This window comes from Odontomachus brunneus, unplaced genomic scaffold, assembly GCF_010583005.1.
Source record: "Odontomachus brunneus isolate Ranch 3 - 2012 unplaced genomic scaffold, Obru_v1 Obru_scaffold_027, whole genome shotgun sequence".
NCBI classification, from domain to species: domain Eukaryota; kingdom Metazoa; phylum Arthropoda; class Insecta; order Hymenoptera; family Formicidae; genus Odontomachus; species Odontomachus brunneus.
This window is the reverse complement of record NW_022639477.1, coordinates 2107214-2133532: the sequence shown is the minus strand read 5'-3', so window position 1 is coordinate 2133532 and position 26319 is coordinate 2107214. Positions and strand designations below refer to the sequence as shown.

General features: G+C 38.3%; 5 protein-coding genes across 17 annotated transcripts in view; 2 read left to right on the top strand and 3 right to left on the bottom strand.

The window, feature by feature from the left end:
• The window catches only part of LOC116842728 (tumor suppressor candidate 3), a 41358-nt gene extending 22593 nt beyond the window's left edge, over positions 1–18765 (top strand). The window contains exons 2-10 of one of the 2 annotated variants that reach the window (XM_032812351.1): positions 16082–16187; positions 16477–16589; positions 16678–16856; positions 16934–17051; positions 17334–17474; positions 17621–17761; positions 17830–17980; positions 18086–18251; positions 18429–18765. In XM_032812351.1, coding sequence (XP_032668242.1) covers positions 16506–16589; positions 16678–16856; positions 16934–17051; positions 17334–17474; positions 17621–17761; positions 17830–17980; positions 18086–18251; positions 18429–18444 — 996 coding nt within the window. In that variant the 5' untranslated portion in view covers positions 16082–16187; positions 16477–16505 and the 3' untranslated portion in view covers positions 18445–18765. Of the gene's footprint in view, positions 1–16081; positions 16188–16260; positions 16590–16677; positions 16857–16933; positions 17052–17333; positions 17475–17620; positions 17762–17829; positions 17981–18085; positions 18252–18428 lie in introns of those variants that run through there. The other variant, XM_032812350.1, reaches the window with a different exon arrangement.
• LOC116842722 (hyaluronan mediated motility receptor-like) lies at positions 8631–15914 on the bottom strand. 2 transcript variants are annotated; one of them, XM_032812318.1, is made up of 15 exons: positions 15576–15914; positions 14054–14226; positions 13308–13592; positions 12987–13211; positions 12441–12908; positions 12168–12350; positions 11839–12054; positions 11413–11607; positions 11206–11339; positions 10731–11103; positions 10397–10618; positions 10250–10318; positions 10007–10125; positions 9773–9926; positions 8631–9261 (listed from the first exon to the last, which is right to left on the bottom strand). In XM_032812318.1, exons 1-15 carry the CDS (start codon positions 15619–15621, stop codon positions 9085–9087), a joined length of 3039 nt encoding a protein of 1012 aa, XP_032668209.1. In that variant the 5' UTR covers positions 15622–15914; the 3' UTR covers positions 8631–9084. The 2 variants fall into 2 exon arrangements, with proteins under 2 accessions (XP_032668209.1, XP_032668210.1); XM_032812319.1 differs by having other exon boundaries at positions 11854–12054; positions 15576–15621.
• On the bottom strand, positions 18749–22995 carry LOC116842729 (polyprenol reductase). 5 transcript variants are annotated; one of them, XM_032812355.1, is made up of 6 exons: positions 22487–22995; positions 19892–20169; positions 19608–19756; positions 19340–19528; positions 18958–19256; positions 18752–18894 (listed from the first exon to the last, which is right to left on the bottom strand). In XM_032812355.1, exons 2-6 carry the CDS (start codon positions 20071–20073, stop codon positions 18802–18804), a joined length of 912 nt encoding a protein of 303 aa, XP_032668246.1. In that variant the 5' UTR covers positions 20074–20169; positions 22487–22995; the 3' UTR covers positions 18752–18801. The 5 variants fall into 5 exon arrangements, with proteins under 5 accessions (XP_032668247.1, XP_032668246.1, XP_032668244.1 ...); XM_032812353.1 differs by lacking the exon at positions 22487–22995 and adding an exon at positions 21621–22480; XM_032812354.1 differs by lacking the exon at positions 22487–22995 and adding an exon at positions 20926–21607.
• A 41-nt stretch (positions 22996–23036) lies between these two features.
• LOC116842727 (TNF receptor-associated factor 6) lies at positions 23037–25696 on the bottom strand. Of its 3 annotated transcripts, none has more exons than XM_032812348.1 (6): positions 25188–25695; positions 25037–25096; positions 24352–24476; positions 24071–24279; positions 23876–23993; positions 23037–23798 (listed from the first exon to the last, which is right to left on the bottom strand). In XM_032812348.1, the coding sequence occupies exons 2-6, from the start codon at positions 25091–25093 to the stop codon at positions 23195–23197; spliced, it is 1113 nt and encodes a 370-aa protein (XP_032668239.1). In that variant the 5' UTR covers positions 25094–25096; positions 25188–25695; the 3' UTR covers positions 23037–23194. The 3 variants fall into 3 exon arrangements, with proteins under 3 accessions (XP_032668239.1, XP_032668238.1, XP_032668240.1); XM_032812347.1 differs by having other exon boundaries at positions 23876–23996; positions 25188–25692; XM_032812349.1 differs by lacking the exon at positions 24352–24476 and having other exon boundaries at positions 23876–23996; positions 25188–25696.
• A 270-nt stretch (positions 25697–25966) lies between these two features.
• The window catches only part of LOC116842725 (zinc transporter 1), a 19761-nt gene continuing 19408 nt past the window's right edge, over positions 25967–26319 (top strand). For 2 of the 5 annotated variants that reach the window (XM_032812341.1, XM_032812336.1), the window contains exon 1: positions 26071–26221. The gene's annotated coding sequence lies outside the window, so the exon portion shown is untranslated. The other 3 variants (XM_032812340.1, XM_032812338.1, XM_032812337.1) reach the window with 2 other exon arrangements.

Sequence of the window (26319 nt, the reverse complement as noted above, 5' to 3'; positions counted from 1 at the left end):
AGAGAGAGAGAGAGAGAGAGAGAGAGAGAGAGAGAGAGAGAGAGAGAGAGAGAGAGACCGAGACCGAGAGAGCGAGACCTGGAACACGGCTATTTGCATTTTACGCAGGCTTAAATGTTAATTCGCAAAGGAGATCCGCGCGCGGCGGCGAGTCGATACGAAAGTTCCGAGACGACTTTAGCCCCTTAACGCCGCAACTTCCTTCCCCGCAGCACACGGCAAACTAAATTACCGGCGAATCAATTAAATCTTGTCCGTCAATCTGTAAACGCGATGTCAACTGGCGCAGCAGCGATTCTCTTCCCTCTGTCTTCCTCTTTCTCCTCCCCCTTCTTCCCTCGACCGGTGTAAATATAGAGATTGGATTAAGTGCGGTTTAAGATTCAATGCCCGGTGAGAAACCAAATAATTGATTCCTTGGCTGAAAACCCCTTTCGCGAGATACAACTAAGACAATGGTTAAGTTTCTTGAATTTTGGCGGACTCTGACGGAATTGAATTGGCACTTTTTGCTCCTCGTAAAATCACACTCGCAGGTTAGGCTGTAAGAATTGAAAATAACACGCGTGACGTAAGTTCCGCGGAAATCGTTACACCACACACTCTAAATCTGTCGCTTCGATGTGCTGCGGCGGACGATTGTGGTCGACTCCTCCACAATGTAGAACCGACCTTGCCTACGATCGTGTTAATACGAGTTTCAGCGAACTCGCGTACAATTGCGATGAATCTCTTGCGCTGAATGTCGGTGTTTTTAAATATTTAGCGACGCGGTAACTCGCGCAGTTATTTCGAGTCCGTATTCCGCGGTTAATTCTATTGTGTGCGAATAATCGTGATAAACGTATGCAGTTATAATAATTCGTATGAAGGCATTCGTTTTCGCTCAAATAAAAATTTATAGCGTCACAGATCGAAACACTCGCGCTTTCTGAAATTAACACTTATCGGTATACATTCGTGGAATATTCAGTGCGACAATTTATAATCTCTCGTACATATTTCTAAATATGATAAAAGTTACGTAGGATTGTTATTCGTAAAGTGTGTTTATATGGAAAATTTGACGTACATCGGTGATCAATTATGTCAGGCGATAATGTCGAAATGAAAACAGAAATCGATATCCTCTTGTTCGCTGAAACTCGTCTTGCATAAATCGCGCGAGTACTTTAACGTTCCGCGCTTGAGTTCGCAATACATCATTTTAGACTTTCCTGTAAGTATCATCGCTGCACGACGACGCGCATAAAGGAACCCTGCTGATTTCTCGCCAACTAACCTTGTTTGCATCGCGAGAGCATATCCTCGTCAGGATACGCGAGATTTATCTTCCCCCAGTGCTTAAAAACTGCATTCACGCCGATTCGATTCCGCGGGCCACAGCGAATTAACTACTTAATCATGCGAACGTGCGCGGCTCGCGACCGCGGATTAACCCGAATTACAAAGATAGATTCGAGAAAATTATACATCCTATGGAAAGAGAGCGAGAGGGAGACAGAAAGAAAGAAAGAAAGAGAGAGAAGATCCCGAGAACGATACACCGCTTTCCAATCGGAGCGGTTTAAAGACCCGCGGGATGAAATATTAAATCTGGAATACGGGAGCGGCCGATATAGCTCGCGTGCGCGCGCGCGCGCGCTCGTAATATCGTCCGATTAATAATGGCCGGCGAACGGCCTCGGCTGGAAATATGAGAAAGCACAGAGAGAGTGCCTTCGTACGTCGTCGGCACGAAAATGCATTTAATCTACTTGCAAATTAATGTTACACGCCTGTTGTACGGTCTATTTTGGATTGGAGCCACGGTCTAGGTGACGTATCACTCTCTCAACCGCATCTCTGCGCGCACAATTCCTTTTTCCCCAGCGTTTCCGCAAATCCACGAATTTCGAAATGCTGACGCCGTCAACCGTTGCGTATTCCCGAGACTCGCAATTGCGTTCTAATATTTAGTTTCCTACGATTAACGTACTCGTGAGTTTACAAGGAAAGGAAAGAAGAAGAAACAGAAGGTACCGATCGATATTTGACTTTCTTTTTCGATGAACTAATAATCGTTTCAATTCTGCGATCTACCGTTTCATTTGTATAGAGATTTGAAATTCAAAAATTAATTAGGTCGTGTTTACTCGAGTCCCTGGTCCTGATTCCAACGAAAATATTCGACGAATTTGGAATCATTCTTCCGTTGCGTTTAACGTTGAGATTTCTGGAACACTCTGTACAGCCGAAGAGTCGCGATTCTACCGCAAAAGGAGAACAGTGAGAAAAGAAAAAAATTAAAATGCAACGCCCGGCTACTCTTCCCCTCTCACATCCTTCATTTGTAACGACCCGATATTTTCCCGGTGGCGCATAATTTTCGTGTAACTCCTCGATAATAATGGGGTAAAAAGGAAAAACCAGGGTACGCGCTATTCCGACTTTCGTGCCGCCCCAATTAGCGCCGCGGTCGCTCCCATTTCCCGTCCGCGATGTCGCGTGTCGTACACGGCGAGAATTATTAAGAAAATTCCCGATTTAGGAACTCGGCGAGGTAGCGTAATCGGGCATCGAGCGAGAGCGAGCGCGTGCTGATCGTGCACAGCCACTTTGCTCTACAAATACACTTCGGCTATCTGTCCGACGAGAGAGAGAGAGAGAGAGAGAGGACGGTAGAGAGGGTAGGGGGCGAGAGAGTAATTTTCGGTATTACGGCATGGAAATGGTTTGGGAGAACGGGCCGGGGACAGGGACAGACGGGGATCACCCGCGGTAATTTCGAGCGGCTAAGTGGCGCGACCACGGATCTTTTCTCTCTTCTTATCGTTTCTTTTCGGCTACTGTTCAGAGTTTAACGTAATGGTTAGACCGTGTACGACGACCACGACGAGGTCAGATCCCAAACCCGGTCACGAATGAGTCACGATTCGAGTCGCGCGGTCACGAAGCCGTCCGTGATTCCGTGGGTCTCTCTCCCTCTTTCTCGCGCGCGCGCGAAACCCATTTGTTGCCTTCTACGCCTCCTTAATACACTTTGATTCTCTCCTCGTATCCTGTCGTACAATATCGCTTTTTCCGTTTTTACGTTACGTGTTCGTACACTTCTTCACTCTTCATCCACGAAAGTTCGCACGTGAAACATCATCAGATTCCGGCGGTTTCCAGTTTTCTGTCCCCACGTTTTTATAACTGTTTCTTTCTCTTCTTTCTCTCTCTCTTTCTCTCTCTCTCCCCCTTCTTGTGCGCGCACGCGACAATCGATGATCATATGTAGTGTTAAAATAATACGCTTCATTACAAAAATATTCATTATTTCTGTTCATTTTTCAAATCAAGTTTGCGTATTGAATTCAGCGCGATGTAAACGATCTCGGAAATCGGTTATCGATGCGTCACGATCTCTCCGGATAACGTAACGTTACGGAAACGGTTAATATTAATAAAGCCGACAATTCGGGAACAGCTGCGTTAACGCGAGGAAAATAATTGCTGGTATTAACATCGGAGGCAGGACGGCGCGCAGGGAGAGATCGCTGATATTAAATATGACTGATTTTTGGAATACAACGGAAATGATTGGCGATTGAATGTACAATCCGCCGTGAAAATCGTTGATGTGAATTCGACATTTCGCGCGCGATTCATGCCCGATATCACGTGTCTGCGAGCGAAAAGATTCGGGGCCCGCCGGAGGAAGCGCGTATTCCGCAAAATACAAATTTGCAGAACACCGAGCGTGTTTTACTATTAATCTCCGATGTGGACATATCCCGCTTTCTGATTGCCCGTTATAAAACGAGCATGCACCGCCGATATTCCGTTATTCCGGTATCGCTCGGACGCTAATTTGCGAGACGGACATCGAGATGCAAAAATCCGCATTGGGAATGTGGCCAAAAACACACTTAACCAATCCAGCTATACGTAACGCCGACAAATACCGACGGTAACAATGATAAACAGTGACAATCGACGTTACAGTCGGGCGAACTATGTGGTTCGAGGGCTGCTTTACTGCTTACATGTGTTTCCGTTTGAAATTTATTCGTTAGTCGCGTCATCATTTTCGCGTCGTTACAAATTCCAACGATTTTCACCGAAAATGTGTGAAACGTAACACGTATGCGACAAATGCGATTAGTTTCTGAAATTGTTGGCAATTTTTCGTTACCACCCGCGTTAGTAAAATCATCAGATCTATCCAATTTCGAGCATCAGGGGAGCGAAGTAGGTCCAACTGAAGGGAAATAAATTGAGCAAACAAAACAAGAAGAAATCTTACGTTATGCAGTTGCGCATAATCGATACACTCGGGACACAATATAGTTGCGGAAATAACTGAGGAGCGCGTCCGATATAATCAAGTCCGCTTTCTCACGAGTTTGGATGCAGTTAGGTCGATACCATCCGCGGCGGCGGTCTCATTTATTTAATATCTACAGGAATCTGTGGACGCGAGCGCGCTTCTCTCGCGGTGATCCCATGCGAAATTCGTGCAACTTCCGAACGGCATGGGAAGAGTGCTCGAATCTCGGCGGATGCGTCCGTAACGAACGAGCGCAATGCGATTAAGTTAATTGCCTCTTTAATTAGACGGCACACAAACTTATGCCGGGAGCCTCCTTCTCCTCCTCCATCACCACCGCTACCGCCAGCACCTCTTCTTCTTCCTCTTCCCTCCCCGCCTCATGGCGTCGCACAAATATTTAATTACAGCGTCACACGTGCGGGATTACTCGAATCTCCTTTGCATTCGCAAGACGCGGCTATGTGTTTAGTATGGAGCAGGAATCACGCTGTACTTCCACTCGCTCGATGGAAGCCCCACGTATGCAGCAATAACAAACGTCAGATCGCGTCACCAGACCATTGTTTTTTCCACGGTGTTGATGGCGACTTGACGCGAGGATAAGCGGCGAGGACTTCGTCGCCGAGACTTCAAACTTGAAGTACAGCCGGGAAAGGTGAACACTTGAACGCCTCGCCTTACGGAATCCCGTATCCGACCATAGACGCGAAGACGCACCGAGTCGATGGTATCATTGATCCTGAAAGAGAGAACGAGACTCGATCGAAATCGGCCGGAGACGTGCCTCACCTTACTTCACCTCTTCTCATCTCTCCTCTCCTCTGCTCTCCTCTCCTCTCCTCTCCTCTCCTCTCTTCTCCTCTGCTTCCCTCTCGCGTAAATTAGATCTGTCGTGGAAATGAACGCGCGAATAGACGCAAGGTGCTCGCTTACATACAACGTCGCGCTGTCGGCGCCGAGGGTGGAAGTAACACGACAGCAGGAGATTCGACGTATCCGTTAATCCGTTCGGCTTAATGCGGAGGACCGGGAATGCAGGAACTCGGTAGGTCCAAAGGCGGCGGTGAGAGACCCGCTTTCCCGCCGTTGCTGACCATTGGGGGGTAATTATCGGTAGCACGGGGAAAGCTCTCTCACGCTCAAATCCCTTCCGGCGACTCGCGCTCACCGCGTCAATCCCCGACCTCCCCTTAAAGGTCAACCCTGCATACCGCCGTGCGCGCGTCGTAAGCGCGTACACCGTATACATGCAGCAATAACCGGTAATTTTTCTGCAGCCGAGATCCTTGCAGCGACGACCAATCGAGAGGCTCCGGCTCACTACTTCTTTTCCTACCTTTCGCCTCCCTGACCCTTTCGCGCTACAGGGGTGCGTGTCGTTCGACGAGGACAGCGTATAAACGGAGCCCTTCTTTCGCGAACGACCGCGCGCACGCTCGGATGCGAGACGCAAAATAGAGTCAATTGTGAAAGCGGGGTCATTCGACGAACGCGATCGATCTTTTTTCTTTCCTTCGTTCTTTCTTGTAAGGATTCTGGATAGAGAAGGGTTCGCGGATTTCCCAGGCGACTTCGCAATTTTGCTTCTTGCTTGTCGGCAACTTCAAAAAAAATCACGTCCATTGCTGTTTAAGTTTGGTCGATTTTTAAGTCTCAATATATCGAGTACCTTTGTAACTTTAATCCTCGAATGAATAGATAAAACACAAATCTGTCAGAATTTATGTGAAATATTAAGTAGAGAAATTGATATTTTAACATTTGCGTGCTTCGTTCCTGCGATCTAATTCCCGCGAAAAATTCGTCATTTTTGATCGTTTAAAACTAGAGAAAGTATGACTAAAAAAAGAATCGAATGTGATCTTTAATTAATATCAACTAATTGCTTCTTCTATAATGAAACTTAAACATAAAAAATCGAACAACAAAATCAATTGAACTCTAAACATCAGTATGAGCTGAACTACGAAAATAAATAACGGATGATAGCATGCAGTACGCGTGCTTGCTAATTACAGGTCCATGATTATGAAATCTACGTGATATTACTGGGCAATTTTGACTCTATTATGGCCTTAATATTTTTATGTTAGGATTTTCCATTATTTAATTAAAAAAGCTGCAGAACACACGCTCTATTAAAATATTGTACATTTTAATTTCGGGACACTCCGTGTAAGTTATAATTTACATCGAAACGATGAGTATTTACGCAGAGTTCTTCTCGTACGTAAAAAGCTTTTATAAAATTAATGTACATACAAACATCTGTAGCGCCGATATCAATATATTTTCGATCATTCGTGCAATTAAATTTGATTGCAATCCATTTAGACTTTACTGTATTCGATGATTACGAGTTCGAGAAATTAATGCGACCAATAAGGTGCGAGTGACTGTGCTGTCAATCTTAACGTATAACGTCGCATAAGCTTTCGATATGTGGATACCAGCGCTTTCTCGAGATCTTCTTGCGAACTGTCTCGCAATCCGCATATGATAAGTGCTATTTTATCTATTTTATCATTGCTTCGAATTATTCGGTGAAAATTTAAGTTTTAACATACAGCGTGTTTAAATTTTAATGCCCCATTGCGCATAAATTGACCAATTTTCTCTCATTAATATATTACGGTGGTATTTTACCAAATGGCAGAGGATTTTTCTATTCTGTTTAACGATTTCTGATTAGAATCTTCAAATCACCAAATATAATAGGGAAGAAATGAATAGAAGCGAAAGAAAAGTTTTAATGGAAGTGAATGTCAGAGAGAAGCTGTAATAAATAAAATGACGAAACATGTTGCATCTTTTCCTTCACTCCTGCCCGCTTCTACATATGGCGGATTGTCCGGTGTTCAGAGACTGACTAGAGGAACTCTAGCTGAGGCCTGACGTCGATGCCACGGCTTTAAACGGTTACAACTCGTGAATGAGTCGATGTAGCGACATGAAATGAAAAGCAATCTCTTTGTCACACGTTTCCGCATGTGTCTATGCTGCTCTTTTATTGCCCATTTAGAAGAGTCGCGTATCGTGATCGATTAAAGTGTGGCAAACACGCTTACACGAGCGACATATAAACTCTTTCATTCGCGATCGAATTGTTCAAATCTCTTTCTTTGTCTCGTCTATTGTAATCAGTGGCAAGATTAATATACTGTATTCTGTAGATCACAAAAGGAATAATTATTGTGGTTATTTTAAAATAATAGAGGACACTCTTTTATGCAATTTCATGAGCTCTGACCACAAACGAGCGTTGGTTGCGCGTTGGTTGTTTCAAACATTCTGTATATATTTCCAACGCCAATTAAATAAATACATAATAAAGAGATTATGGAGAGGCAAAACTTGTTTTACATATTCATTAATTATGCATTAATTATATATTAATAGTTAGTATCCTAATTCATAAAAGTCAGTTACGCGAGCTTAAAAGGGTTAATAAATGCAAGTCGTTAGGTATGCTTTGCATTTGAAAATAAAGATCGTAATATTATGTTCATTTAAATTCGTCTTAACATGTCGACCACGTCGGGGCGCTAATCCGGCACGACAGGATCACACGAAGCATAAAATCCAAAATTATACGCGATAATACGGCGAATTCGTTCGGCGAAAGTTTCCCACTCGGCCGCAAATTACATCCGCGCTGGGTTTTGTCACAGAGATTGAACTATTTAAGTTCATCTTTGCATCGCGAGGAAACGCTGGTTTACTGCGAGAGGGCGGCCGTTATTAACAGTAAATAGACGAGACGTTGATAAGATGGAAACTAATTAGATCGTGGTGGTTGTCGGCGATGTTTAAAATTCATGTGCCTATTGACCTTAGAGAGGAGGTTCAAAGGGGCGGTATACTCGCGGAGCACAGTGATTACTGGTGTCAAGAGCCTGCCACGGATGGAATGTATAATATGAGCATACGCCACGAATATTCCAGCATATCCCGGCGCATGGCCGAGCATAATAAAATCTAATCACGTAAATAAATCGTCAATAATTCTAATGGGTCCTATCGTAATCTCTTTCGAAACGATTCGCTGCAAGACGTATGTAATTAATATACACTCGCTATTATACACACGCATATACATACACGCGCCTAAAATCCGACTTTACAAAATTGTTTACACTAGCTTTACAATTCAAATGGATTTGCGAAATTATTGAGAAAGAATTAATTCGACCTCGTTTGAATAATTTAATCTTACGTACTTTGACGTGTTTTCGACAGTTCCGTATACGCTGAACCGACCCTCTTTCATGAGAAAATTTTTCATTAGGTCAACATTGGACTTTGGACAAGGTTCTCTCCTCGCAATTTACTGTTATGATATGAAAAATGCGTCATAGCGCATTATTTTATTAGTAATGCTTCATACATTTCTAGAGAATGTTATGTATCGTATATAAAATAATTAAAATCCCTTAAATATATGTTTTTATATAATTCTAAAAACGTGCCACGGTGGAAGCGAGTTATGGTCAATTTAATCTAAGTTTGAAACACATAATGGCGCAAAATTAACAGTAGGTATTAACAATATTTATAATTCTCTCTTTTTAAAAATATATATATTTGACGTCATATAATTCCTTTTTTCAACGATATGAATAAAATTAATATCATAATCTCTGACGATTGTTTTTCCGGTTTTTCCTCGGCATATTATTCGCGCACGCATCGAATCGAGTACTTGTAGTCTAAGTTGACACCATAAGAAGTTAAGGCGATTAATCTTAACTATTGGTTAAACGATAAATCTTAAATACTAGTTAAGATTAATCGTTTCGACTCCTTAACGGCGTCGGCAGTGTCTTATGCGGCGAAGAAATGGGGGTTGAATGTACCATCCCGATGTTCTCCTTGCCTTTCCAATGAGATCGTTTCTCCTCAGCTTTTAACTTTTCTATGGTCTTTTGTTGCTGTTCGATTAATCGGGTCTTGGTAGATAATTCCTAAAAGAAATCATTAGCTTTTCAATCAGAGATACGAAGGTAAATACAGATGGGAAAACACAAACAATATCATAACATGCATTTGTTTACAGATGTTATAACATTATTACAAAACTATCTTAATATCATGTGCTGTATTTGGACAAATAAAAACAATGTAGGATTTGCTTCGGAACAAAAACATTTATTTGTCAATAAAACTAATAAACACTCAAAGAAATAATATATAGCTGGTTATTATTATATATTATTTCTTTACATATATTATGTACATAAAATGGTAATTAAACAGTACATCAACAGGTAGTTCCCGTCGAAACTGAATAATAATCGGCATAGTACTTGACAATGTTCGTATCAAATAATAATTTGCATGGTACTCGTGCTTGCAAACAAAATCGCGTACGAACATTTTTGTTTGTTCTTAGTGATAACATAGACGTAATGCCATTAAAATATTCCATACGTAATATAATAAAACTGCAAAAAGCAGAACGACGAGCCAACGCACCTGTTCCAATTTGTAGATCTTATCTTTTAGCTGAGCTACGTGCTTGATCCTTTGCTTAGGGTTCTGATGACCGATCATTTCTGCATATTTTCCGCTGATCTCCTCGAAATCCTTCTTGAGACGGCTGTTCAGCTCTGCGATTTTCTTGGCCTCCCTATATAGAAAATAACAGGCGTTACTTTTTTTTCTCAAAATCGCGATCAAAAATTGTTTTCTGTGCGAATCAGAACGTACTCTTCAGCTTCTTCTCGTCGTGCCCTCTCTTCTTGAATCTGTTGCTTAAGTGCATTTTCTGTAGTTTCCCGTTTATTTTTCTCTTGATCTAATAACTGTTCAAAATACTTTTGAAGTTCCTATAATGATATTTTATTTTTTAACAATATTTATCTACGAAATATTAAACAATATGAATATCGAGATTTAATATAAATATTTAAAAAAGATGTATGTTATAATGTTGTTAGAAATTGTATGTACCTCTGAATGTTTCTTGTAATTTTCAAGCAGCTTGACTTTCTCAGTAAGTTCTTCCACCCGAAAATTCGTCTATAAATATTCCATGTATGAGTAAATATACACACTGTTTCGTAATTTATCATTTTAATGTTATATTTAAACACGTACCTCATTTACGGCTTTCTTACATTGCGTTTCTCGGATTTGAACTAATTGATTATTTTCTTCAAACACTTTTTCTCGATTCCTTAATTGTTCCTTGAGCTTGCTATTCGCCAGCTCCAATCGTGAAATGTTGACCACTTGAGCGTCATTTCGTTCCTCTAGTTTGAGTAATAGATTCTGCGCTTCACTAAGATTATTCGCCATTTCGCAGAGTTGTTTTTTAAGCTGCAATGAATATACAACAACTCAATCATAAATTAATTTTTAGAAAAAGAAAAATTTTATATTTTCACGAATCACAAAATACAATTGAGCGCGATATCGAATGTAGAATTACCTCATCGTTTTGAAGAGACTTTTTCTCACAATCGTCCTTGAGTCTTGTGATTTCCTTCGCTGTTATTTTCTTCAGATTTTCAATTTTCGCCTCAAAAATAGGTTTAATCGCTTCGAATTCAGACAAACTGCTAGCCTCCAGTTGATCCACCATTTCTCTCTGCGCGTCTAGTTCTTCCATGAGCGCGTGCACTTGTTCGTGCACCAGTTGCGAATTATTGCGCATCGCACTGAGCAGATCTTTGTGCTCGTGTATACAGTCTTCACCACGTTTCAATTCATGTTGCAGTCTCTCCACCTCGGCGTTGCTCTGCGCCAAGCGATTAGTAAGTGCGACGACGGATGCCTGATTTTCAGCCATTATTACCTCAAATCTAAACATTTTAGACATTTGAAATATTTTGTCGGTGGCAATCGACCGATAAAATAAAACCGATGAAAAGTCAGTCATATTATGAACGTTTGCTAATACAAACCTCTTCCTTCTAGCGACCATCTCAGCCGCTTCCGTCCTGATGTGATCTTTTAGAGCTCTCAATTCTTCCCTCTTCTCCGCTAATTCGGTTTCTGCCTTATCTAACTCAACTTGCAAACTTTGACTAAAACTTTCCTAAAAGTCACAATTTATCGTGACAACATCGCATTACAGGCAGTGTCATCAATTTTGACGTCGCGATAGTCACCTGAGTTTCCACGGACGATCTTAGCTCCTCGAGCGTCGCAGAGAGCTTGGTGATTTCGGCGTCCCTCTGTGAAAGTTTCTCGTCTAATGCAGTACGCTCCATTTCCATACGAGCCAAACACGCTTTGTATCTTTCGGCAGCAAGTTGCATCTCCTCTTCCACGGTGTTTCGCGCCTCTCTGATCATGGCGTTGACCTAAAAGCACGAGCCCCATTTTAGTATCCCGTGAACACCCTGCTCCGTTATAACGGGAAACAAGAAATATTCTCAAACATCACAGAAAGCGAATTGGCGAAAAGCGAAAAGAAGCAACATCTACAGAGGAGAAGAGCACAACACTCCATCCCCGCGAGATTCCCCCAGATGTTCACGCAAGTGTTAGAGGAAAATGAATAATCAGTCAGTGATGTTTGGCATTTTACGCACGTGTGACCCGCTTACTTTCGCATCGCATTCAACGATTGCTCTTTTTACTCGCTCCTCGCTCTCAGCGCGGCATGCCGCTAATGTTTCTCTCGTAACGGCCTCCGCGTTCTCGATCATTTTCTGGGTATGTTCCGTCATGCGTTTCTTTTCTTCTTGAATCTTCTTCTCGGAAGCTTGCTTCAAATCATCCAACTCCTTATCTCGCGCTATTGTAACCTGCGATATAAAGCGATGCGATGTGTTTAATTATCGTTACAGGTAATTACAAAAGTTACAAAAGTATGCTATTATGTCTGCTATTATTGAAATAGCGAATTAAATCATCGTACATTTTCCAGTTTTCTCATGTACTCTTCTTTGGTAAGCTTTAATAATTGCTCCAACTCTAACTTGTCTTCAGCATACCGATACTTCATGTCAATCAAATGATCTTGAAATTTTTCCATTGTAAGAGCATGCTCGTTGTTCGAATCCTCCAGTTCTTTTTGAGCCTCATATAAACGCTGAGACACCTAAAATATGAGTAAAAAAGATTTTATAAAATACTACATAGTTAAAAGTCGTTCACGCGATACGCGTAATACACATAGTGTGATACGCACATCTTTGTAAAGTCTTTGAACGTCCTTCAGTTCTTTCGTAAGGAAAGAATTTGTTTCTTCTATTTCGTGTAACTTCGTTTCCGCACTTGATTTAAGCGTCTCGTTTGAGATTAACAATTCCTCTTTTTCTTTCGCGAAGTGATCTTGCAGACATTTAATTTCTTTCTCGTGTTTGTCAGTAAGATCGGAAGTTCGTTTGATAGAATCGTCGGCCAGCTTCTCGTATTCGGCTTTAAGTTCGTCCAATTCACATTGCAGAGTGGATAACTGACTTTGAAGCCTCAAAATAACGTTCTGTCTCTTCTCCAATTTAGCTTCGAGATTAGATTGCTCCTGTGTTAAATCTGCGATACGCACATCGAGCAGATCTTTTTCCGTGTGTAATAATTCAATCTCGGTATTGCGATCATGCTCCACCATCTTTACTGTGTTTATAAGTTCTACGATGCGCACTTCAAGAGACGTCATCTATTATAAAGGAAAAGAGATATAATTTTAGTACAACGGTCTACATCACACTTTTCAAGTGAAAAAAGTTCAATCTACCCTCATTTTGTTCTGCTTCTTTTTGGCGCACAATTCAACTTCCAATGTTGTTATTCTTTTTGATAGTTCAGCCGCGCGATTTCGAAGTTCCGACTCGATCGTCTTTCGCGCTGAGAATTCACGCTCTTTCTCTTCGGACATTTCCAATAATTGCGAGCGAAATATCTGCGTTTCTGCTTCATGTTTTTTGTCATGATTGTTTAGTACCTCTTGTTGCAACTTAGCCTGCAAGTTAAAAGAGAAACAATTAAAAATACAACAAAACATCGCGACGGCGTTCCGTCGATATCAAGAGTAGCTTCTGTTTAAAACTATATCAACCATTGTCTCTAAATCTTTCGTATGCTGCTCCTCCGTTTCGATCTGCTTCTTGCACAATTCCTCCAGTTCAGCTTGTAATTTCCGCACATCTTCCTTCATTTCCTCAATGTACTTCTCTTGTTCCTGTATAGTCTTATCCTTGTTTAAACATTCCACTTCAAGATCTGCGAGGTGCTGGTTGGATTCGTACTTCATGTTCTGACTTCGAGCTGAAGTTGAGAGCTTGACTTTCGCTTTGCAGGTGACCACTCCCGTCGGTTTCGTGCACTTCCTTGGCATCTGAGGCTGCACGTACACAAATACGATTAATATCCGTAATTTAATATCCGATTTTATTTATGACGACGCATCCTAGTTATGACGCAAAAACGACAATTCCCGAGAATCTCGCGTATTCACCCAAATTTTGCGTCATCATCGTTTAACATTATTTTTAATGCGCTATTTTTTAAGGAAAGAACAATGCAAATTCTTCCGCGTTAGTAGTCACATTACAAAATATAATTAATACTACGTAAGTAATAATAAATAGTTTATAATTAACAGCCCCAGAACAGATAGTCAAAATGTCAATCTGACGTCATTTTGACTAAATATTGATCAAATTTACGTCGTTTTTTGTTGAAAATAACGTCAGATTGACATTATTTTGACTATTTGTTCTACCTGGGGCGTAGATTTATATAAATAACAATTAGTGTTGCGAGATGTCAAGAATTCTCGACGAAACTCGTTGCGATCTTTACCGTACGAAAAGCGGGGATCGAGATGACTCCAATGCTCTTCCCGGACACCGACGCGTTACATTCCGCGCTATACACGCTCTTAGTATCTAGAAATCTATCGGTCTTTTCGATCACTAGTCCTTTCACTTTATTGTCGAATTTCGGATCGTAGGCGCCTGGCGGAGGTGCCTCGCCTGCAAAAAAAATATCATTCATATATGTGTTCATGAAATGAAGGAATAATGATGATCCATTTTCAGAGTAGAAATATATCTGCATTCTTGAAAATGGCAAAAAGCTACGAGGATTTAAACACAAACACTGGCGCCTATTCTTAAATAATACACATTGCGCGGTATCGATCGATTCGAGGACGAAGATAAAAGGGGGTAGACAAAGGAGGAGGAGGGAGGGAAGAACAGCGCGGCTAAATGGACTTCCTTTTGGCGCGCGTCGTACCGTACATGGGGAGCGGGCGCAAATAGGGAGACAGCTGTTCTGAATGCAGGGGACACATCTCGATGGGGTCGTAGAATAACCAGGTGTAGTCGGCAACGTTCCTGGCCACCCCATCGTCATCCTCGTCCTCCTCATCTTCTCCTTCGTCGTCGTCCACGCGAGTAAAATGTCCTCTGCTTTTATTGTCGCACATCTTTTCTCCCCGCAGGGATCGATATATAAAATTTAAAAGGCCCCGGACCGCGACGTAGTCTTATATAAGGATAAGATATGAGAAATAAGAAATAAAATATGATATTGCCCCTTTCTTTCTTTCTCTCGTCGCTTGAACGTCTGTACCCGACATGGCAGGGATATCGCAAAATGGGTAAATAAAGGTAGAAAGGATAATGAGGTGTAATCAGAAGACAAATGCGATCGAAGAAATAAATGGATTGGCGAATGTGTGCAGCAAGAATACGTTCAACGCTATCGGAGCAACGCACCCACGTCGTAATCAGTTAAAATATGACACGTGACAAGTATAAACAAGTATCTGTTCTTTCGTATTCGCGTGCGTCCTATCAGAATGTATTTCGAAAAATTGTACAAATTCATGAAATACATTTGAGTTATTTGACTTGGTCGCATGGAAATTATATTTTATATACGTAATTAAAATATATAAATGTGAGCTATGACTATTATATATTATATTCACAAAAATGCAAAACATTCGTATAATGTGATACAAAAAAATATATATTTGGAGATACAAGTTTAGCGAATTAATGCAAAGGTCGCGATAATATCGAAGTCACCGGAGTGTAAATTTGTTTCACAGAATGGAGAGATTATCGTGGCAAAAATTGCAGGGCAGATTTCAGCAAAAATTGTACGTTATGTCCAACCGTGATTCGTCGTCGAGAATTTTCCCGCCAACGCGTCATCATGTTTATCGTGCTGCTTATTGATGATGGCGAGTCCGTTCTGAGTCCCGTCGTAGCACGTAGAGAAACGGACGAACAAACGAGAGCACCGAATAGAATTAAGCAACCGAACCGGAGCATGCAACAGGTCTCGTCATTAACACAAAACGACTTACTTGCAATCTCGTTGAAGCGTTGTATCTTCGCCTTAGAGAAGGACATGTCGCCGTTTCTCGTGCCCCTATACTCGCAAAAATACCCAAACAGTTGACCTCGCAAGAAACGTTAACAAGTCGCGAGGATGAGAGAATCCCGACGACGACGGCCGTTGACACCTCGACGTTTTTCCGTCCGAATCCTCCGTCGTCCACCCTCCGCGACTTGCACGTCGATCACGCCGAAGAAAATCCACGAACCGAAAGCCACACGACTGCGTCGACCACTGCTCGCTTGCACGGACGATTCTCCTCGAGGAGCTCGCTATACCGGTTATTTCGATTTAAAACGACGGTTATCCAACGCTCACGCGTGGCGATTCGTGTGTGCATATTGCGTGAGGGACCAATCGCATAAGTCGCTGACACAACGGCTCCATCTGATCCTTCCTTCTTTGTCTTCCCTACGGTTTGCTTGCAATGCTCTTGTGTTCTCTGTCTCTCTAATGCAATCTCTGTTTTTCAAGATCTCCGCTACGAGTCGCCACCATCCTTGACGAAAAGAATCGAGGTCATAGTACGACTCAACGACAGGCCAAACGGCCACTTACTTTCAAGTGGTACAACTCAACGGTAAGTCAGACGTTCTTTTATATAGCACGTTTTGATGACAAGTTAAAAGAACTTTTGTTCCCGATCACTACAGTACACAAGACGAACTTATTATTCTTTGCAACTCAAATAAGCACAAAAAGTATCCGGCTGTGATACGTTCAAATTAACAGAGTGCACGTCAAATGCCACGTTGTATCGAACAGGCCAATAGGGATTAGCGCGATATCGTCGACGCGATTACCAGTGACCGCTAATGTTTCGCCGATAGAAATATATTCTTCCTGCTAAATCTCCAAATTTCTCATAGCATATCAGTCCTCCTCGGAATCCTTCACGATGAAGTACAAGCTCTACGTTACATTCCTGCTTTTTTCCATTTTGAGCTTAAGCTATGTCGCCTGTCAGTACAGAACGAAAAACGTAAGGATTCCACAATATTTTACTCGCTTAACAAATGAACCGTCTCCTGTGTGCTTCTTTCAACAAATGTCACGTCTTGCTTTTGCAGAATCAAGGCTCCTCCCTGGGAGAACGTGTACAACAATTAATGGAAATGGCAATGAAGAGATCGGTACAGAAATTTAATTGGCCAAAATTTAAACAGTACATTAAAGCTACTCCAAGGAATTATTCTGTTATAGTTATGTTTACCGCTATGGCACCTCAGAGGCAATGTCAGATTTGCAGGTAAACCTGCAGATATCGGTGCTCCATTTAAGCGTACTAGAGAAAGCATGTGCTTATACAATAATTTATTATTTCAGACATGCCAATGATGAATTTAACATAGTAGCCAATTCATTTCGGTACTCTCAAACATATTCCAACAAGTTGTACTTTGTTTCTATCGATTTTGATGAAGGATCTGATGTATTTCAGTTGGTAAGAGAAAATATTACACAAATATAAGATATACATAATGTGGAAACATGTTTTTGCAATGTTTAATGTATTTCCTTTAGAGTTTAGTGGATATATAGCATTTAATCTTTTTAATACTTATATTCTTTCTCTTAATCTTTAATACTTTTTTTTCATATATAATGATTTTACATTACATCTAATATAATCATTATGATTTTATATCTAAGTAAAAAGAAATTAAATTTGAACTTCTTATTATAGCAATTTTTCCAGTAGACTCATAGAAACATATTGTTGCAGATGAGACTAAATACTGCACCAGTGTACATGCATTTTCCACCAAAGGGCAAGCCAAAGCCTGCTGATACTATGGATATTCAAAGAGTAGGATTTTCCGCGGAAGCAATAGCAAAATGGATCAGTGAGCGTACAGATATTCAGGTAACACTTGTAAAACTTTGTAGTACTGCAATATAGTTGTATTACATGTATCATGATGTAGCTATATTACAATTGCATCAGTATTTATCTCATAATACACACATTCATATAATCATATTTTTATGATATTTTATTGTTAATTATAGATCAGAGTATTTAGACCGCCAAATTATTCCGGCACGATAGCGTTAGTGATGCTGCTGGTTATCATAGGAAGTTTCCTTTATTTAAGACGTAACAACTTAGATTTTATTCACAATAGAGGCATCTGGGGTCTCGGTGCTTTGGTATGTCCTTTTTGAATCCTTTTATTGCAGTTTTTTAAACAAATGAGATGTAAGTTATCTGTTCACAGTTCTTAGCATTAACTATGACTTCCGGACAAATGTGGAATCATATTAGGGGACCACCTTTAATCCACAGAGCACCAAATGGAAATGTAGCTTATATTCATGGATCCTCTCAAGGACAGTTTATATTGGAAACCTACATTGTCTTTTTCTTAAGTATCCTTTTGCTATATTCAAACATTATTTTATATGAAAAGAGACATAAGTATCTCTCGAGACACAAACTATGATGTTGATATATCCTTAATATGATGTAAAAAGATGCAGCAGTGGTGTTAGGAATGATCTTAATGACCGAAGCTGCAACTCGTAAAGGTGATGTGAAGAAGCGCAGGATATTTGCTGTGATAGGCCTTGCGTTAGTTACAATTTTCTTTAGCCTACTTCTATCAATATTTAGAAACAAAGCTCAAGGCTATCCATATAGGTATGTGTCGAAAATTTTGTCTATTATAAATTCATATACACAGACAATCATTATTATTCAAAGCATGATAATATTGTTTAAAATTTTACAAAATTTTAATAATATTATCATGCTTTGTGTTAATATTTTGATAAGAATTATCATATCCGCATTCCAGTGAAGAATAATATGTTTCAGCTTACTGTTCAAATAACCAATTCATGTAGGAAAATATTTTCACACGATCTCCATCTAAAAGGACAAAAAACCTTTACTGTTTGCTGTGGAATGAGAATTAAACTAGGAACATTTTTTTACAAACAAAGGGTAAAATATGTTATATTGTTATAAATGTATTATAATTTTCATCTTTATTATAATGTATGTAATATAAAATAATCCATATTTACAATTATTCTTCTTCAATAAAAAGATAATATAAAACAAAGTATTATAGAGTAACAAAATACAATAACAATTTTTCAAGTGCTATTACTCAGTAATATTGATTAGCTTTATTTTCTAATCACTGTAATAAATTTAGTTATTTAGTGCATCTATCCCTGTTATCCTACCAGATATAGGGAATTAAAATTTTTCTCTTCTTGGGATAATCTTTAAAAGTATTACGATACCACTGATGATTCAAATATGCACACTCAGCCTGAAAAGATATTATTCGTTATTTTGACTATTGAGAGGAGGAAACAAATATGAAACTACTTGCCTGATTCGCCATAACCCAAAAAGTAACGTAGTGATAAGTAGAAGCTTGCCAGAGAATTAGAGATAACATAAAATACATTAGTATCTCTGTAAATTGCAATGGACTTGATACATATTCAAATAATCCGTGAAATGGTACATTATAACTGTAGGACACAACGACGCCGTCTCTATTCTTACGTAGTCTTGCAAGAATAAAGTTAGTGTGAAGCTGCATATACGTGGACCATAAAAATATCAATGCACAAACAAGTATTGTAATTGTCAATTTATTCCAGGGCCTATTTATGTAAAGAGAACCTACAAAAAATTATATATTGTAATTAGAAAAAGAAACAGAATAAAGTATGTGTTCAAAAATTAGCCAATTTTCAAAGATATACCTCTAACAAATCCCTCAGATTCGCCTATGAAACATAAAAGTGCTCCTGCATAATGTATATATCCAATCAAATATAGGGACACATTAATTTTATTGTTACCAAATATACTAACAGAGGTTGTTTCATACAGTCTCTTCCAACACTGTACGTTGAATAAAACAATAGCTATAATTACATTTTCTGCTGGTACTAAACAAAAAAAATTGATCACATATATCTTTGTAATTTTGTGAAGATTTAGTAATAGTACTTAAAAGAAACAGCATACCTAAAGGTTTTCTAGACGCTCCAAATGATATATCTAATAATGTTAATACAATTTCGGGTACTTTCCAATTATAAAAATATTTATAAAATATTAAGCAAAGTGTAACTGTCGATGCTGGTGCAGCAAACATGTAAAAGTGTCTAAACCAACTAAAAATGGAATATTTAAAATTTGATTATCAAAAAATTTTATTTATTTGCTTGCGGTATAAGAAGAGTATTTTAATGATTACACTGAACTATTTTCGACTTAAAAAAAATTAATATATTTAACTTTCAACTTACCTTTTAGGCACTTCTAACGTCTCCATTACGACATGACGAATATTCGCATTGTATTTACCGTAGCGAAAAATGCGCCTTAACGATATAGGCAAATAGGGTTCTATATAATTAATTAGCAATCCTCCTATTGTTATAAAAACTGTATTAAAAATGAAAAGGTAGCGTATGAAGTTCATTTCCATTTCTCTGTTTTTCCCGTAATATTTGCCGGCACACTGAATGTATAGGTACAAGGTAACACGAATTTCACCATATGACTTTCTCCACAATTCAGGTCACTGAAATGAAACAGATAACACTTTCTCAGTGGACATTTACATATGTTATTGCGCAAGATATTAAGAAAAACATATTTTCATATCATAATCATTTATTTTTCCTGCTGCACAATGTAAAAAACATATTTTTGGTAACAATAGCTGCGTTCGGCATTGTAAATCAAAGATTGATTGCTCTTTCATTTCGAAGATATATAGAAATGAAAAAGATACGAGATCTCGTATCTCTCTCACTTCTGTACATTTTCGAGGTAAAAGAGCAATCCGACGTCTTCGATTTACAATGCCGAACGCAGCTAATATATACACATTCTATGAAACAAGTTAATTTTTTCTACATTTATTAACGTATTCTAAACGGACGAAATAATTGCAAAAATATACATCATTATTCATCACTAAAGGACCTATTTCGTAACTTTTAACAATAGTGATGCTATCATTATATTATCGCAGATATAACATATTGTTCCAACTTCTTGGTAAATTAACTGATAATAAGTCATATATCTATCTTTGTTAAATTGAAGGAAAGACAGACATATGATTTAACTATTAGTTAACTTACCAAGTAATTGGAACAACCGGTTCAGAGTCGAGAAGTTGCACATCGATCACATAACAACGCCAACACTGTTCTTCGAATAGGCGTAAAATAATGTGCTGAATAATACAAACACAAAAAACGGCACAAAATTACGGCACAAAAAACGAGAAGCAAATTGATCAATAGTCTTATCATTGTAATTTGCTTACTACTTAAGTTTTTCTGTGTCTCCAGTCTAACAGTTAAAATTCAGAATATTCATAAAGTAGAACTTGTTTGTAATATTAATAATATTAATTTTTAATATTAATTATAATATTAATATTAATAATTTCATGAAATTCTATCAAGTTTAATGTGTTAAAGAGAGGATAGCAAAACTGGTTTTCACTAAAGTTGTATTTGCTTTATAAATAATGGTTGTGTTCAGGAAACACAACAGTTATATAACGGTTGAATAATTAGTTAACGTAATTGGTCTAAAGTTAGGGATCTAACAGTAAGGACCAATAATCACTGACCGCTCACTGATCAGCTGTGTTTTCTGAACGCAGCCAATGGCTACATTCATGGAACACGGGCGCGCTTTCACTATCATTAAATTCTTTCAGATTTACGATCGGTATCTATAGTCGGATCTTATATTTAAAGGTCCGTCTACAATAGGAGTAAAGTACGGGTTGTAAGAAGTAAGAGTATGAAATGGACAATCACAGTCAAATGTCAATGACAGTCAAAAAAGAATAATCTACTATAATTAGTTAATTTTTTACTCTTACTTCTTACGGTCATACTTTACCATTGTGCGTTCAGGAGACACAACGGTTACACAACAGTTGAGTAATTAGTCAACGTAATTGGTCTAAATTTAGAGATCTAACAGTAAGGACCAATAATCACTGACCGCTTTACTGATCAGCTATGTTTTCTGAACGCAGCCATTGTAGACGGTGCTTCAAGCTCGTAATCAGTCAGCCGAAAACTCCGCGTTGAAGATGACGTTGGGGCTGCTATAGCTGGAGTCATTTATTTAAAGAAAGAAAAAATTAGAAAAAAGAAAATTTATTATTGAAAGAAAAAAGGAAGAAAGAAAGGAGAACTCCGCGTTGACGATGATGACACGATTGTAAATGACAAAATGATGAATTATTACCCTGGCGAAAATAAAAATCAAAGAGTAAATAAAGTGTAAACGAAGAATGACGGAAGTGTAAGTGAAGCTTACAAGCGTAAATTGAAAGCGAGTACGCTTGCTTTACGTTCCGATGTTTCAATTTACGCTTTGTTTCACTTACACTTCCGCCACTCTTCATTTACACTTTATTTACTCTCCAATTTTTATTTTTGCCAGGGTGATTCACAAAGTGCAGACTATTGCAATAAGTTAGAGTGAAAGTATACTTGTTTCTAATTTATTGCATTAGTGCAAAGTTCATCGAAAACAAACAGACCTAATGATACAAACGACTAATTTTTTCCTAAAACTGCAGTGTTATTATTGAATGTAATGCATATCACATGTAATGTAATTGTGGGAGTATGGAAATGCTCCGAATACTGTACTTATTGTGATATTTAATGCGTATAAATAATTATTCGTTCATATGTTCATTGTGTCACAACTGATTTTCTGTCAAAACAAGGTAATTTGTCACATTTATCTTGTGGTCATGTATAATAAGTTATTTCGGCAAAAGAGGAATATCTGGAGAATTTCACAAATATGTAGAACAGATTGCAAGTTTATATAATGATATCTTTTTACTTAACTGTGGTTCACAGGAATTTTGAGCATGGTTTTCCACGCTTCGACGTCATCAATCTAATATGGCCGCAGTGACTGGTCAGTAATGCGATTTTGTAATTCGTTATTGCGTTAACGATAGTTTCGTTATTATTGCGCAGCTTTTTCGTGCTGTAGAAAAGTTGCGCAACGATAACGAGACTATTGTTAACTGCAATAACGAGAGAGTTACAGAATCGCACTACAAAAGCCTTAAGCCACCTGAAGTTTATCTTCAGATGAAGTACAGATCGTTTCATTGGCTACGAAGTATCTGAAGAGGAACTTAAGATGGTTTTAAATATAAGACCCTACTATAAATACAGGCCTATAATAGATCTAAAAAATACTTCAGACAATAATTCAACAGTAGCATAATTGTTGCATTTCGTAAATACACATTCAATGATTTTATGCTGAAAGCATTATTCCATTTTTTTTTGACAGGTAACGAGCAACAAAGATAGGATGACACTGTCAGCACAAAAGCATTCAAAGCAAATATCGCCTGAATAATAGAAAAAGCTACAATAAAAATATAGACAAAAAAGATAATTTATTATCTAAAAATATTTGCAGTATGTAAACAACTTGACGTAGAAAATATTAGAAAATAATAAATTATATAACATTAATTTCACAAGTAAAAAAGTAAATTATAATTAATCTTAATCACTTGTGTCGCATAGAAATACTTAATCAGAAATGTGAAGGACATCAGTAACATCTGCGCGAACCTCTATCCTAAAAACTAAACCGTCATGTTGCATAAAATCAATCACGTCGTTTAAACGCACGAATTCGGTATAACCAAAGCTACGTTTATTTAGTTCGCATGTTGGTCTACGAAACGCTTCAAGATCCGGTCTCGACGATGCTTTCTCACGTATGTTGTATTCTAAATTCCGCGGATGTACTAATACGAAGCATATTGTGCCATTAAACGGCCAATCGAGAGCGTCGTCGTTTTCAGATTTCATAATATGCAAGAGTAAGGAGAGATAACTCGAGTCTCTGGAGGATACGTTGATCCTAACGCAGATTTTATATCCGTTTGGACTCGTGTAAAACCCGGGACTGTAAAACATCTTTAACGGATCGTTGATCATGGCCGTGAGTTTTTCTTGGAAGGACTTTAATCTCCATATGTAAACCCCATTGCAATTTCGCAAGCACATCTCTTCCTGATTAAAGCAAACTGATGTTTGCAGTGTAGTTAAAAGTTTTTTTTGATTAGACACTGTTATGGTAAGCTCACGATTTTCCTGTTCCAAAATGACTAATCTTTCATACAAGTTTCTGAAAATAAAGTTTTGTCAATTTCTACACTTGTTTTAGCAGATATATTTCGACATAGTTTAGTATGATCAATATACTTTAGTAAAAGTTCCCAATTGGCAGGAGGTCCTTCCCTCTCTGAAACTTGTGCCTCCTTCTTTGGAGGTGGGTCCCACAATTTTGACTCTGCTGTCATAGCATTAGTGGTACCTTGCACTACTACAGACGGCAATTATAAAAATACATCCAGTATAAACGCAATATAAATATTTGACTGTATAAAAAAAATATACCTTGAGATTCTGAAAGATTTCTCTTATAAGTGCATTGGCCAATGTGTACCTCCATATCCACAGGTGATAATTCTATCTGACAGCCAAATTGCTGATAAGGACAATATGTACGCTGCTGGGATATTTCTCTGCTAGTATAAAGATCTCTGAAGAGATCATTTTCAGATTTCAATGGCCGACTATCAACAGGGCAACAAGCACCTTCCTTCCTGATAATTGAAGATGAATGATTTAATGCTTATGCAAACAATAAGATCTTGATTAGATAAAGTGAGACTTACTGAAGCCAAGTATATATGCACTGTGAACAAAATTTATGTCCGCAAGATGTTAAAACTGGATCGCGTAGCCATGTTAGACAAATGGGACATTCGAATCTAGGCTCTAGGTTGACACTCTCACCACACTGCGTACCAATGAAATTGCAAGTGGATTTACAAGTTGAACACATGGAGAAAATATTGTGTCAAAAAATTACAATAAAATATATATAATCTTAAACAGAAATCTTATACAGAAATTATGACTAAAATTGCTATATATTGCTTTGAAAATGTTATTAACACATTTGATATTTCACTAAAATTATTGTAGTTATTTAAATGTTTTATATATTGTAAATTTAACACATTATCAAATTTACTAATAATTTATATTATAATATCAATATAATACAGTTTTACCATTTGCGTATATAACATTGTGTATGTACAAAATGAAATATGATACTTTTAATTTTAAAGAATAAAATGTAAAATCCTAAAGTAATTTTTATCACAATATTTACTCTGTATAGCCACACGATTAGTATAAAACTTAAAGCAAATGCAGATTGCACAAGAATATGAGCGTTAGTTATGGAAATTAATCTTGTCATGTCGAGTGACAAGTCAGGAGCAAAAACCTTTTAATTGGCACACAATTGATGATGAATTTATAAAGTCTATCACTATGTAGAATACTCACGTTTCCATTCTCCTCGACGACCTTAGTAGACACAGTCGCATTACACGATTCCTCCATAATCTGCGAAAAGATCCATCGTTAAATTATTATTATACACAACAAATACCAAACGATCAAATGATTATAATTTGAAGCGACAAGTTACACTCACAGTTCACAATATTACGTGCACAATCACGCGTGATGAATCATCTCATTACACATATAAAGCATAAAAACCCTAATACGGCATTGCTAATTCACTATTCCGTTTGATGATGAAATATTTGAGACTGATCGTCATCGACGTCGTATACGAAAGTCGAGAAATGTCGAAGATTCTACAGGCGATAACTCCAAGCAGTAAAAATTCCAGAAAAATATTGTTTGCTCGGTAGAATTTGACTGTATTTCGATATTCACTGCCAATCTATTGTGAAAATCTATAGTATTGAAATCTATGTGACACAAACTGTAGATTTTCAATACTGGTCGTAAATATCAAAACACAACTTTTATCTTAATTGCGTAATGTCTCTACTACGACAGTCTCTTCGTTTAAATTAAAAAAATGTCTTATAACCGATTGTCAAGTTATATCATGTCTTCGATATAATACAAAAAAAATTAGTAGCTAGATGCTGTTTATAAGCCACCACTACTTCGATTCTTCATTAAAGAAAGTGGCGGCTCGTAGCGAAGACTTTGGAACTAACTTATAAAAATAACGAGTCGAAGGGTACAATCCACTAGATGCTACAAACGCTTTGAAGCGCTTAAAAAGAAGAGTGAGTCTCAGATGCGCACATTGACAACCGGACACATCCAATTATATGTTACTGTTTATAGATCTCTAGAATATCTCTAGGCATACGGCGTTGTGGTTGGCTGTGTCTGTTTGTGAATTCAACTCATTATTTCTGTAAATTAGTTCCAAAGTCTCTGCTACGAGCCGCCACTTTCTTTAACGAGGAATCGAGTAGTGATGGCTATAAACAGCATCTAGCTAATGATTCTTTCTGTATTGTATTGAGACAATTCAGCAATAGGTAATACGTTTTTAACCTATCCTGAAAAATATATAGACTACATATAACAAAGATAGAATAAAACCAGCGACACACGGTGCTTGTTTTCGTGTTAGATTATTTGCTGGATGTAAATACTCTGTTTTGATTGGTGCACTTCCATCCATCTTCAGGAATTGTTAGATAAATATTAATCTATCTTGTTGTTTATTTTGGTAATTATCCAGTTTAGCGGCCTCATCTCCGATTTCGATGAAAGTAGGCTCAATCGACGCG

What these genes read in the sequence shown, in the direction of transcription:
- LOC116842729 (XM_032812355.1), bottom strand. Translation starts at nt 20,073, where the DNA reads ATGGAAATGAACTTCATACGCTACCTTTTCATTTTTAATACAGTTTTT. An exon ending in ATCTGAGGGATTTGTTAGAG is followed by an intron (nt 19,257 to 19,339) that starts GTATATCTTTGA and finishes AATTTTTTGTAG; the next exon opens with GTTCTCTTTACATAAATAGG. An exon ending in TTTGGGTTATGGCGAATCAG is followed by an intron (nt 18,895 to 18,957) that starts GCAAGTAGTTTC and finishes ATATCTTTTCAG; the next exon opens with GCTGAGTGTGCATATTTGAA.
- LOC116842722 (XM_032812318.1), bottom strand. Translation starts at nt 15,621, where the DNA reads ATGTCCTTCTCTAAGGCGAAGATACAACGCTTCAACGAGATTGCAA. An exon ending in CGATCCCCGCTTTTCGTACG is followed by an intron (nt 13,593 to 14,053) that starts GTAAAGATCGCA and finishes GTGTACGTGCAG; the next exon opens with CCTCAGATGCCAAGGAAGTG. An exon ending in ACATGAGAAAACTGGAAAAT is followed by an intron (nt 12,055 to 12,167) that starts GTACGATGATTT and finishes TTTATATCGCAG; the next exon opens with GTTACAATAGCGCGAGATAA.
- LOC116842727 (XM_032812347.1), bottom strand. Translation starts at nt 25,093, where the DNA reads ATGGAGGAATCGTGTAATGCGACTGTGTCTACTAAGGTCGTCGAGGAG. An exon ending in TCGTCGAGGAGAATGGAAAC is followed by an intron (nt 24,477 to 25,036) that starts GTGAGTATTCTA and finishes ATTGGTACGCAG; the next exon opens with TGTGGTGAGAGTGTCAACCT. An exon ending in TGCATATATACTTGGCTTCA is followed by an intron (nt 24,280 to 24,351) that starts GTAAGTCTCACT and finishes TTCAATTATCAG; the next exon opens with GAAGGAAGGTGCTTGTTGCC.